The sequence below is a fragment of the Tamandua tetradactyla genome, chromosome 1 (genome assembly GCF_023851605.1).
Source record: "Tamandua tetradactyla isolate mTamTet1 chromosome 1, mTamTet1.pri, whole genome shotgun sequence".
Classification (NCBI taxonomy): Eukaryota; Metazoa; Chordata; class Mammalia; order Pilosa; family Myrmecophagidae; genus Tamandua; species Tamandua tetradactyla.
Genome location: NC_135327.1, coordinates 27,771,700 through 27,785,116, shown reverse-complemented (window position 1 = coordinate 27,785,116; position 13,417 = coordinate 27,771,700). Strand labels below are relative to the sequence as shown.

Here is a 13,417-nt window from a genome sequence, read left to right as displayed (position 1 = left end):
GCTTCTCCTCCTGCTGGAGGGGGGAGGGGAGGTCACGCCAGCGCATATTGGTTTGTCCTCGCTGCAAGCGGGTGGGTCCCAGGAGGCCCCAGCGCCACTCTCCTCTCCTGTTCACCCACACCGGTGTGCACGCCCACTCATGCTTCCACACCCAGGGGTCCCGCCAACCCCAAGTCTGCTCCATCAAGACCTCGTAAACAAGAAACAAGCCTGACGAGGATGTTTAGGGAAACCCAGACAAACAAACACACCCAAAAGGATCATTTCCATGGGGGGGGGGGGGGGGGGGGGGGGGGGACGAAGACGCAGAAGAGAAGGGCAAGTTCTGCTTCTCAAGACATCGGTTGGTTGCTTGGACTCCCTTCCTCATTTTAATCCTTCTGCATGCCCTGGGAGAAGTGTGGGCGTGCCAATTTGGGTCTTATTGGCCTTTTAAGGAAGAAGAATCGAAAAGCAAAGGGACACAGACAGGGGCGAGGCCAAATTTCTAGAACTCTGGCCCTTTCCTATGTGCCAGTGGCCCGCCTTTGCGGATCAATTCTGGAGCGGGCAGAGGGGCCTCAGTCCCTGGCAGAGGCCGCAGCCTGCCGTGGCCCACCTTAGCCCCTTCCCCCGGGGATCTTCACATTTAAAACAAACAGGAGGAAAAACAAGACTCCTTCGGGAACAGTTTATTTTCATTTTGGAAAAGGTCTAACCAGCACCCGGAACTCGGTGTTTCTGGAGTAATGTTCCTATCTCGTTTGCGATCCAAAGGCTGTTTGGAGTTTTGTTCATTTGGATCTAAGCGGCCCAAAGGAAAACTAAAGTGTGTCCCCTTCGGTAGGGAATGTATAACGTGGTAATAATCTATCTCTAAGCTGAAGCATTCATTTGCAGGGAAGGCGGCCGCCTAGAGAGCTGTTCTCCGGCCACCGCGGCGGACTCACCCCTCTGCCTAATGTCTACTCTGAAATTCTGACATTTCTCCCTTAAAATCTCAACAGACATGATAGAAATTTCCATCAAACAAGCACTGACATATTTATATTAAAAAATAGTGCAAAATCTCAACATTTATATAAATAACTCTAAACCCCTGCTTTGTAATTTTTTTACAAGGTAATACACACTTTCTGAGTTGGCACTCAAAAATTGCCATTTTTTTTCTCTTCTAGTTCAGAAAACAACTTTTTTTTAATAGGCCTCTTCTAATACAAAAATACTCCTGCCCTCACACATACAGTTTCTCTTATTTTATATATATTTATATATATAATATTGCAGATCTTTAAACAAAGGTTTTGTGCAAATATGTCTTTAAAGTTAAGTGAAATAATCATAAACAAACAAACAAAATAAGCATTCACGCACGCAGCTCAACTAGAAACAAAAGAAGACTAGTCTAGAATTTTTTTTTTTTGCCTCTTCTGCCTTCAAGACACAGCTCAACAAAGAAACGTGGGTTTTTGCAAGCCTTCTTAGCTTGTGCATTCAGACCAGACATAACATGTAAATATTTATACACAGAGAGGTGGGAAAGGATGGTTACGTGCTGCATTTTGTGTGTCATTCCCGTCCTCCTCTCTCTTCTCTTTGAAGAAGTGCGGAGTGTTTTGCCTTTTTATCTGCTGCTGCCCCAGCCCGGGCCCCGGCCCCGGCCCCCCTCCCCGGGGGGGGCTTCCTAGAGAGGGTGTCCTTTCTGTTTTTCCTTCTCTTTGCTCCAGACAGCTGTGCTCTCCAGGTGGGAGATGTGCGCATGGTGGAGCCGTGTCCCCTCCAGCAAGGAGGGCGGCCCGTGGCTCTGCTGGTGCTGGAAGGTGGAAGAGCCTGGGTAGTGCCCGATGACCTCGCTGTAGGTGGGGGGCGGCCCCTCCATGCGCCCGCCGCTGCTGTAGCAGGTGGCGCTGATGCCCGAGTTACTGCTGGGGGGGCAGGGGCCTCCCAGCATGGCGCTGTCCATCAGGTCGCTGTCGAAGATGGTTCTGTTTGGGGGTGCCCGCACGGACTCCCGGTTCAGCTCCAGCTGCTGCTCAGGGTCCCGCAGCTGGAGCGTGCAGGGGCCCTGGTAGGGTGGGGGCTCTTCGCCGTCCGACAGCGAGATGGTGGGGGGCAAGTCGATCTCGTGCTGCAGATACGGGTACGTGGGCTGGAAGCGGTGGAAGCGGTCTCGCTGGGTGAAGGGGGGCACGGCCAGGCGGTCGGCAGGCCGCGGTGGGGCGTAGACCTGCGGCTGGAGGGGCAGACAGTGGGGAGTCAGCTCCCCTAGGGAGCCCTGGAATGGGGAGCGACACCACAGGGTCACCCCACCCTTCCCTGAAAGAGGGGAAGCCTCTTCCCTTGCATGTTGCATCTATACAATGTGGGGTGGGGTAAAGGGGAGGTGGAGACTATATTCTCCCTGCAAGGAGCCACCAGGCAGCCAAGGCTGGTACTAGAGGGAGGGGAGGAGGTGCGAGCCTTTAGCAGCCCACACTCCATTACAGAAGCAGCAGGACGGTGGAGGGGACCCACCAGGAGGGTGACTCTCCCGTCCACAACAGCAGCCTTGGGGGGCACGCTGGGAGGACGGATGGGGTGGGCAGGTGGCGGAGGGGAGGCAGGGCCGGGTCTCACCTCTGGGATCCCGCTGCCCGACACCGTGCTGTCTGAGGGCCAGAGGCATCCTTCCTGTGTGGGAAGGAGAAAACAAGAGCCAGGGTCAGTGGTGAGAGAACCAGACCAAACCTGGCCTCGACTTCACAGCTGCTTCTCCTTCTCCCGCCCCGGCTTCTTCAGGGGGCCTCCTAGGCATTTCTCACCTGAATGACCAAACTGCCCCCCTCTGCTAACCTCTGGAAAATCCCCCTTCCGGTTTCGAGCATCCCAAAACGTGAATCTGACTTGGGGATCACCCATGGTCCAAACCCTTCCAGTGACCTCAGAATGAATCCAGAAACTGAACCAGCTTCCGAGGCAGCCCAGTGTGACCTGCCCTCCTGGCCTCAGGCTCCCTTCCCTGACTCTTGCACCTGCCAGCTGTGCCACCTTGGGCATGTTCCTGAGCGTCTGAGCCCCAGTTTCCATACCTGAAGATAGGGATAATTATAGGACTTGCCTCGAGTGTTAACTACCTCCTATCTATGTGTCCACATGCTCAACCCGCACCTCAGGGCATTTGCACAGGCTGCCCCTCTGCCTGGCTCCTTCCTGTTTTCCATCCCCAGTGCCTCCTCCTCACACGTCTGCTGACACCAGTATCTAAAGGGCCCTCTCCCAATAGCTATCTTATCAGCCGTTTATTTCTTTCACAACGGTCATATCTGATCATCTCCCCTTCTGTATGGTGGGGCCCTAAGGTCTGGCCTCTCCGGGAGATTTAAGCAAAGTGCCCAAGGCAGCTGCTTTGGCACAATCAACGTGGAACGAGGCACCACCCCCTATGCCAAGCTCTCCATGCTGGGATCAGTTTGTCCCGGGCCGTGGTGGGTGGGGGGCAAACCCAGATGCCACAGCTGCTGCTACTTTCAATTCTACAGCTTTACTGAGACAGCTGATATACAATAAACTGCACATATTCCAAATAAACAATTTGATAAGTTTTGACAGATAAACATTACCACAAGCAATATCATACAGCTAGCCATCACCCCCAGAAGTTTCCCTGGGAAGTCTTCCTGAGGGGTCCCAGGTAAGAGCAGGGCTCCCAGGTAAGAGGTCTCTACCTTACGGTTCGCCACCTGCTGCAGCCTTAGTGAGAACTGCTTGGAAGACTGCAACTCCCTGTGCGGCCACTAGGGGTTGCTGTGGCCCTCAAGCCTGTCCACCAGGGAGGCGCTTGTGGCCTACCAGCTCATGGGGGATGAAGATGCAGCCAGCAGACGGGCACCGTAAAGATAAGTACGGGCATCAAAGGCCGTTTTGGTGCTGATGTTAGTTAACGCCGTACCAGCTGCAACCCCAGTGCCAGGCATGAGCTCAGTCTTCCCCAAGCCTGAGGCAGGCCCTCTGGGGCGGGTGATGAGATCAGGCACCCAGCACTGAGCTGGCCCTGCTGGAGAGAGGCCAGCTCCGAACCCTCGCCAGCTGCCTCCAGGTCCGCTCGGGGTCAGGCTGGTACTGGCCAGGCAGGGCTCCAGGTGAGTCAGATTTGGCCTTGCCCTCCAGGAGGCTGGCCCAGTTCCGGCAGGCCCTGCTGCTGCCAGCCAGCTCCCAAATACAGTCCACACCTGTACCCAGAGGAGAAGGGGAGCGAGGGAAGTCCACGGGCTCCCTAGGGCTGGGCATCCGGGGGAGAGTGCCCACATGGACTTCCTCAGGTCCCGCACGGTCCCTGTCCCAACACTGGATGGTCCCCCTGAGCCCTAATCCAAAGGTACCCACCACGGGCTGCACAGCGCTAGCCAGCAAGGAGTTTCAGAAAACACTGATGAATTGATTCCCCAGGCACCAAACCCTAAACCAGCAGCAGCAGAACCACCAAAGCAGCCTTCTTCTTCCTGGCTGCCTCCAACTTGTTCATAGGGAAACCACCTTCTCCAGGGAGCCTTCCAGCAACCACCCACCAAGCAGGTACCCCCCTCAGGGTCCTGCAGCATCTCAGCTCCCCCTACCGGCCTCACCGCACGGTACAATAAATGTGCATCCACCTGGCTGCCCAGCGCCAGCTTTGAAGCCTCCTGCTTTTCTTTCCTGATTCAGTGAATAGCTCAGACAGCCTTCCAGCTGCAAAAGCCAGATCCAGGAGGCTGTTCCCAACAGCTCCTCCCCTCATCACCTTTATCCCATCCCTCTCTGAGACTCCCCGATTTTCCCTCCAATGTAAACCCTGAATCCAACCTCTTCCCTCTGCCTCCTTAGCCCACCTACGCCAGACTGAACCAAAACCGCCAGGGTTTCTCAGCCTGAAACAGGCAAACAGACCAACTGTGGACCCTGAGAAATGCAGATCCTGATTCGGGCAGGCTGGGGCTGACCTGGAGACTCTGTACATCCAACAAGCCTGGGTGACACTGGTGCTGAGGGGCCGAGGTCCTGGAGGGTCTCCAGAGGCCTCCTACCCCCATGGAATTATCTCTTCCACCCAAACACTGACCACGGGCCCTGCTTAAACCCCCTGTGGCTTCAGGAGGAAATTCCAGACTCCTGGCACAGTTGTGCAGCCCTACTCCATCACGACTGTCTGTCGTCCTTCATGAGTGTTTTCTCACCTGCATGAAGGGCTCATGTCTGTACCTGTAGGTACCACACGGCTGTGGGGTTTCACGTGGTGATGGCCAGGGGCATAGGCGGCCCGGGACACTCAGCAGGGGTCCAGGAGACAAACTCACCTCTGGACCACACCCCCACCCTGAGCCTGCACCCCCAGGTTCCTGGTCTTCCTGCATCGTGCATCCCCCTTGCTAACCGCCTGTCTCCCCACTTGCCTGACTCCTGGTGGAGCAGGGTCCATGGTGCAGGCTGGCAGGCAGTGGGTGCTCAAAAGGTGCTGCATGAAGAGTGCTGTCCCACCCTCTTAAGAACCAGGTAAGCCAGGTCCACGTGGCACCTGAGGGCACTGCTTCGGAACCACCTGGAACCCTTCTAGACACGGGCTGCGGGCAGCCCTTCCCGTGGCCCATTGCTAAGCCCCCTGTGCCCAGAGGGAGGGCTGCATCTCCCCTCCCCCTAGAACTGCTCTCTTCTTTTTCCTCTTCTCTTCCTGCCCTTGCCTCCTCCTTTCCTGGACGCCAAAGGCAGGAGTCTCCAGGGCTCAGTTCTGGCTCCTACACTTTCCGAGCTCTTCAACAAGGTGAGCTCACTTAGTCTTTGTGTGGCTGTCCCCATCAGGACCAGGGACCCGCAAACAGTCACCCCAAAGGACGGGAGAGGAAATATTTTAGGCTCTGCAGCCCAGGAGATCTGTCACAACCAGTGGGCTCTGCGCTGTAGTGTGAATCAGCCAAAGAGGACACGAAAGGAACAGGCCTGGCTGTGTGCCAGTAAAACTTTATTTACTAACACGGGCAGAGACTCACAGGAAATAGTTTGCTGAACCCGACCGGGACCTCGCTGAGCCCAGGCCCGCCCTCCACTCTTGACAACAACTGCCTGCTCGACGTCACGCAGGGCTCGAGAGGTTTCTCAAATGCCATGTGGCCAGAAGAGAACTCCAATTTCTCCCCCAAACCCCCAACAGCAACCCTTCCCACATCAGAGACTGGGCCCCCATCCGCCAAACCACAGCAGGCCTGTGGCAGGGCCTTGACACAGGTGACGCAAAGGGGGACCAGGGCACATCTGGGTCCCTGTGGGCCATGGAGCTGCACATGCGGTCCCCGCTCCCCTCTCCTTGGCAGACCGGCCCCTGGCAGGACAAGATCTGGGGCAAAGAGGATGAATGGGTGCCTTCATCCAAGGCCCTGCCTGAGCTTCTGGTTTCCCACCGGGGATGGCAGAGGTGCCACTCGGGCCTCACCCCCCACCAGCATGTGTGCCAAGAGCCTGGTTTCCACCCCTGCCCACAGCGGGCAGGTCTCGGGCACACGCTGACGTCTTCCAGACGCGTAAACATCCATGTGCATGATTAAAGGCTGGCTAACAAGGGGAAATTAAAAGCAGGGATCGTTGGTCCAAACTGGTGCCTGGAAGCAAAGCTCAGGGAGGTCTTCCCCAGACATGCCACCAGGGGCTGGTTGCCTGGGCAAACCGTGTCCCTGCCCACCTCCTCACCTTCTGCCAAGGCACTGCCTCAGGGTGCCTCATCAGCCCTGCCACGCCTGAGAAAGCCGGACCTGCCGTGAGAGGTCCCTGTCCGGCCACTGGGACAGGACCTTCCACCTCCTGTCTGTGCCATCTCGGCGGCCACAGCTTTCTCCTCATGCTGGACCGTCATCACAGTCACTCGGGGGGCACAGCGTGGGGAAGAGACGGCCCTGGACCCATGGTCACTGTGCTCGGAAACTTCACCCACTGATCACACTTTTCTCTCCCTTTTGACAAATGTGGAAACTGAGGCTAGGAGTGGGGCCACATCACACGCCTGACTTGGGTCACCCTGGATGGGGGTCCTGCCTGAGCTGTCTGAGTGAGGGGCGCGGCGGGGGGCGGGGAGAGGGAGCGCTGGAGCAAACACAGCGTCCAAAGGGGCCAGCAGGGCAGAATGGGCAGAACGGGGCAGGCAGCCACCAGGACGGGGGTCCCCATGGGAGGTCACAGGGGCCCAGAGACTCCGCAGACACTGTCTGGCAGAGGTTCCCCACGGGACCCCACCTTCTACTTTAGGCCTAATGAGGCTCCGTGTTTACCCAGCCAGGTGTCCCCAGGGCTCCAGCAGGTGGCTGAGGAGACGAGGCCTCCCAGCTGCCAGAGGGAGAGAGCAACTCACCACCCCGCTTCCTTCCCTTTCTGCCGACCCTGTGTCTGGGGAGCCAGGTCCTGAATCCTGACCTCTGTCTCGGCCACAAAGTCCCAGGGGCCCCCATGATGCCATCTTCCCCTGGGTGATGGCAAGGACCCCTTCCCACGCAGACACGGCCACTTTCCCAGCGCTCTCATCCTAATGTCATGTCCCCACAACCCACGGGGTGGGCCGGGAGGGTCCAAAGGGCCCTGGGCTCCTGTGAGCTGTGTGGCCTCAGGCAGGCGTCCCCACCTCTCTGAGTTCAGCTTCTTTGGAAAATGGGGCGAGCCCTTTAAGTCCCAGGGTCACTGCAGGGCCACGGGAGAGAGGAAAGGAGCTCACCGCAGCCCGTTCAATGGAAGAACTGCCACAAATAAACATGCAGGTAAGCTCAGACTTTGGAAAGGTTTCCCTCCAGACACCGGCAGGGCCTTGGGTTTGGGACACGCGGTGTTCCTGTCAGAAGCCCAGGTGCTCCTTGTCCTCAGGTGGCCACCCTGGTGATGCACCCAACGACGGAAGGTGAAGCAAGAGCAGGGATGCCCACACCTGCCGGGGACAAGCCTGTGGGATTGGGCCATGGCCAGCGGGCTCCTCGGCTCGACTTGGCTCAGCCCATGGAGGGGCCACCCTGCCAGCCCTAGGTGTCCCAGAATGTGGGGGTGGCCCTGCCTGGCGCATCTCCCTTGCTCTGTCCCAGTCCTGGTGGCAGGTGCTGCAGCATGGAGAGGGTGCCATGGCCGGGGGGGAGTCCATGGGCTCTGTCTCAGGTTCTTAAATGACACAACTGGGGCAGAGAGAGAAACCATTTAGGGATGGACTCTGTACCTCCCTTACTATTTGCTGGCTGAAGAGGAATGGCCAAGGGCAGGGGTGGAGCTCAGGAAGAGAGAAGATGCCTGCCCCCCGCCCCTGAATTTGTGGAGCCTTGGGGATGTTTCTGGGTTCTCAGTATGCCCCCAGTGATGCACCCAATTCTGCTTCATGTTACAAAACCATTGTTAGCAGCGGGGAGCCCTCCAGTGTCTCCTTCTTCCTACCCTTCCCAGCACATTCCCCTCCACCCGCTGTCACAGCCAGCCTCTGTGCATCCTCCAGGGCCTGGCCTCAGCCACAGCCTCCGAACTGTCCCCGAGGGCTCTTGGTCTGTTCTGTATTAGGTGCCTCTGTCTGTTGATCCATCCACGCTACCAGGGCAGGGCCCCCCAGGACTGGCTCCCAGCTGTCTCCCCAATGCCTGGAGAAGGCCTAAGCACACAGAGGAGACTTGAAGGGCACGTGAATGAATGAATGAATGAATGGATGCAAGGGCTTCCTAAGCTACAGTCAGCAGTGGGGGGCCCTTGCTTAACCCTCGGGGTAGGGGTGGCGCCATCATTAGCTCCCATCTTCTGGCCAAGGGAAGAGAAGCCTCTTTGGTGGAACAGGGACTTTTGTGCCCTGTCCTGAGGTCATGCTGCCTTGTGACTCTGCAGCCAGACACCTGCAGGGTGGGGCCACCACCTCCCATCTGGCCCTCTGGGTGATGCTGCAGGACCCAGGGTACTGGGCCCCACCCTGACATCACCCCTGCCCGGCCTGGTGCAGTCAGGTGCCACCCCTCCCCCCACTCCCAGCCACAGCCCGTCCCTCGCCCGCCCCACGGCCTGGAACGCCCTGCCGCCATGGCCTGCCCCTGGACCGTGTAATGCCTACTGACTCATCTCCCTGTTCTCAATCCCATCCCCCGTGGGGCCAAGTCGCCCCCCACTCCTCAGAGAGGCTTCCCTGGACCTCGGTGTAGAGCCACGCTCCCTACTGGTGGCCTCTGCAATCCTGGCCACAACCCGAGGCTATCTCGCCATCACCTCTCCTAGGACATTAGCCCTGGGACAGCCAGGTCTCGCCTGCCCAGCTCAGGGCCGAGTCCCCAGGGCCCAGGACGCTGCCCGGCGCACAGTGGGAGCTCAGCAACTAGCCGCCAAGCCCGAGCGTGGGAAGCCCCTTCCACGGCCTCTCCTGGGCAGGTTTCCCAGGCTTCCCGCCAGTGGGGTCACTCACGGAGGAGAGGGCCTCTTCTCGCCGCCTGCTCTGGCTGTGTCGGCTGATGAAGGCGCGCGCGGACAGCTTGTAGTGGCTCAGCAGGCAGGTCACCACCACCACCACCACCATCATCACCACCACGATGGCCAGGATCTGCACGAACTCCAGCTCCGCTGGGGGTGAGAGGTGCACGTGAGGCCCTGCCCGCCGCCACCCCGCAGGACCCTCCCAGACTTGAGGTTCTCCACGTTACAGACGGGCAGCCCCTTTGCCCTGCACATGGAGCACAGGCCAGCGGTATACATTTTGTGTGTTCACGGCACACACACACACACACACACACACACACACACACGCGCGCGCGCGCGCAATCATACCAGTGCTCCTAACACATGTACACATGCAAACGCATGCCACACCCCAAACACACACCGAACATAAAACACGTGCCACCCTGATGGGCCAGCGGTGTACAAGGACCCCCTCTTGGTGAAGAACCCTCAGAAAAAAACACACGCCAGGCATCTTCGAGGATGCAAAAAAAAACCCCGACCCAACCAAAAAAAAACTTATTTTGTTTTTCCCCCAGGAGGAAGGGGGAGCCCTCAGGTAACTGAAAGAGCAGAGTTATTTTGATCATGCCCAACTCCAGTGGTTTCTGCTAACTCAAACCAGTATACGATGAGGCAGCTGACAGCTGGCAGTGGTGGGGATCTCTAGAGCCCCCAGCATTGCCGAGAGGCTGCCAGGGACCCCAGAGGTCACTCAGCCAAGCAGGCACCTGCCAGGGTGTCGGGTTGTAACGTCGCAGCCTGCCCCCAGCTGCCCTGCCCAATGAGCTCAGGGATGCACCCCAGTGCACCCCAGTGGGCAGGATACTTCGACTGGGTGCTGGGCACCCACAAGCCATTTGCCACCAATTCAGCTCCTTCCCCTCCCACACCATGCCACCCAGTGCTAGGGAGGCCACACGGGACTGGGGACCCCACTGGCAGGTGGAGGGGGTCCGAGCACTCCAACGATTGGCCTTTGCTTTGTTTGTCCCCAACCCACAAACCCTCCAAGAGAGGGCCAAGCCTCTCCTGCCACCCGCCGTGGATCCCCCGTCTGAGAACCAAGGCAGCCAGCAGGTATGCAGTGTCCCAGATGGAAGATGGGGGGGCAGCTTTTCTCCCATGGAGTCCCCCACTCCTCCCCTGAGTGGCCTCCGCCCAGGAGCTCTCCGCTGCCCCCTTCAACCACCCAGGTGGTCCCCAGGGCCAACCACCCACAGGCAGTGCTTCTTTCAATCACCCCCTGCCTAAGGACCCCCACCCAACCCCACCTTTCTCCAGCCACTTTATGTACTTCTCAAGCACTCAGCACCAGAGCCACTATTTCCTTGCAGTGTTCTTCAGTGTAAGTGGGTGCTTCTCAACCAGGGGTGATGCTGCCCCCCAGGGGATACGGCAATACAGGAAGACATTGTTCGTTGTCACAAATGGGGTGGGGGTGGGGTTGCTACTGGCATCTCATGTGTGGAACCAGGGAAGCTGCTAAACTTCCTCCCATGCACAGGACAGCCCCCCTCCACAAAGAACGCTCTCCCCAAATATCACCAAGGCCACGATCGAGAATCCCCGTTCCAGGCTTTGTGCACCTGTCTGTACATGGGACAGAATTGAGGCACAGGGGGATTCTGGGCTAGGGGATTCTCCTAGCCCACGAGCTGCAGAGCTGGTGGCCCTGGCTGGGGCTCCCCTGGAGGGAACTTCGGCAAACCTGAGCCACCCGTGGGACCCCCCTCCCTTGGTGATCAGGAGGGAGGGCCTGGGGGTGGTAAGGCCGGGCTCAGCTCGGGGTGGCTGTGGCCATATCTCCTGACACCCAGACAAGGCTGGCAGAGCCAGGCAGTCTGGCCAGGTTCTGCAGGGACCAGGCCGCGGCTGGGAGTGCCGGGATAAAGCGTCCATTCAGGGAGGGCCACACAGGGCCTGCTTTGTCCAACGCCCACACCCCTGAGCCCCTCTGTGGAGGGGCCCTGTGACTCTGCTGTCCCCCACACCCCCAACCCCTTTGCACTCTTCACCCCGGCTGGGGACTGTGGCAAGGAGTACCCTCCCCCCATCCCTTGCCATCTAGGGGCCCTGCCCACACTGGCCTGGAGGGAGGGAGGGAGGGGCATGGGACAGCCTCTGTCCTCAGGCCCAAGGCTGCTTGCCCTCCTCCTGGCATTGTCTGGGGCCCCACGGCAGCGGCAGACAGGCGGCTGGGCCTGCAGGGTGGCGTGCACTCGGCCCTGACGCCTCCGGTGGGGGCGAGCTGGGGTGAGGTCTGGGCAGAGGGGGCAGCAGATGCGGCCACCACGAGCAGGCTGGGAGGATTTGGTTTCTGGGTGTCTGTGTCAGGAGAGTAGGTGACTCCCTCCCTGAAATAGGCTCTGAGCCAGAAATGAGCAAAGGGCTTAAGGTGCAGACGTGACCTGGAAAACCATGTCAGAGGAGGAGGAGGAGGTCAAAATGGTCAGAAAAAGAGAAGACACCACTGCTTGGGGGAAGGCATCCTGTAAGCCAAGGCCTGGGGTCTAGACCCAGCCGGAGAGGGGGATTCACAAAGGTTCCCAGACTCTGCCACAGCTCAGCCCCTGCCCCCTCCACCTCCCCTGGGAGGCTGGAGGGTTGGGACGCCCACCCCAGACAAGCGACTGCACCTGAGTTAAAAAGCAGATCAGCAGCCCTGCCCTGCAGAGCTGTGTGTAGACAATGTGTGTGGGGCAGGGGGAGCACCTGAAGGAGAACTTTATCATCGGGAGATGGCAAAGCCACCAGCTGCTCTCCAGCATCCCAAAGACAAAGAAAGGGCCCCAACCCATGGCCTCAAAGGGAGACCTGCTCCAACTGAGCTGGCTCTGCAGAGCGGATGCCTGCCGGGGCCTGAGCAGCTGTGCTCGGTGCAGGAGGTGGAGGGAGAGGCAAAGGCAGGTAGCAGGTAAAGGCTTCTCAGGCAGGACCTAGCAAAGGTAAGGCAAGGACAGATGTTCCAGAACACAGTAGGCTTGGAGGCCCTGGCAGCGGGGAGCTGAGGGGTGCAGGGGGCACTGGAGGAGGCACAGCTTGGGCTAGAAGCTCTGAGATCTCCAGGTCTGGGGGTGAACCCCACCTCCCCCCACCTGTCAAGAGGGAAGGTTGGCAAAGCTTCGGAGCTGGAAATCCCCTCTGGCAGCAGCTGGGGGTCAAACCACCCTTGACTGTGTCCTGCCCACAGCACCTCCAAACCCTTCAAGTGCCTGCTAGGAGAGGCTGCACACAGGGGGTGGGAGGTGGGCACGGACATCTGTTCCCCCAATTCTGACTCATCATTCTAGAAACGGGCATCTACAAATCCAGACTCCTAACTTGTCCTCATGTCATGCAGAAGCACTCTCTGGTACTGGGCCCGGGCAATTCCTGGGTTCACAGTGCTTTGGGCAGCCACCCCCTCTGCTTGGGGGCCGCCTAGCCCCCATGGGATGCCGAGTTTGCAGCCCCTGAGCGAGAAGGATGGCAAAGCTTCAGCGCCCGCCTCTGTACCTTCCAGCCCACCCATGGCAGACACACTGATGGAGTCTGGGCACCTCTGCCACCGAGTGCACAGACCAGGCCAGCCTGGCACTATCAAGTGATGAGACAGGGCCGACGGATAGTGGCGGCGGCCACCCCTGCAGGAAAACAGCTCCGGGAAGGGCAAATCCCTTCTAGTCCACAAAATCCCCTCGTGCCCCCCGGTTCTTTCCCCTGAATGCAGGGAGGCTGGTGGGACCCATTCTGCAGACGGGGCTGTCAGACAGCTTGGGTGCCTGGGCTCCCCGTGGGCATGAGTGGGCAGCTGGGGTCTCCCCAACTCCCTATGAAGCCATACGTGAAGCTGTCTGGCCTTTAATGTTGCAGCTAATTCAAATTTTGGAAAAACTTGAGCAGCCAAACCACCGTGTCTATAGGGTGGGTGGTTCTGGGGCTTCCGGTCAAGAAACATGCCCCAAGTCCCCCAGTTACTATAATGTGGATATGGAGTCACACTGATCCTGCCTCAGTTTCCTTA

General features: G+C 58.7%; 1 protein-coding gene across 3 annotated transcripts in view; it reads right to left on the bottom strand.

The window, feature by feature from the left end:
* Positions 1-276: 276 nt before the first annotated feature.
* PMEPA1 (prostate transmembrane protein, androgen induced 1) overlaps positions 277-13,417 on the bottom strand; it is a 56,949-nt gene continuing 43,808 nt past the window's right edge. For all 3 annotated transcript variants that reach the window (XM_077113202.1, XM_077113194.1, XM_077113208.1), the window contains exons 2-4: positions 9,380-9,534; positions 2,596-2,649; positions 277-2,212 (exon numbers count right to left, since the gene is read on the bottom strand). In XM_077113202.1, coding sequence (XP_076969317.1) covers positions 1,664-2,212; positions 2,596-2,649; positions 9,380-9,493 — 717 coding nt within the window. In that variant the 5' untranslated portion in view covers positions 9,494-9,534 and the 3' untranslated portion in view covers positions 277-1,663. The remainder of the gene's footprint in view (positions 2,213-2,595; positions 2,650-9,379; positions 9,535-13,417) is intronic.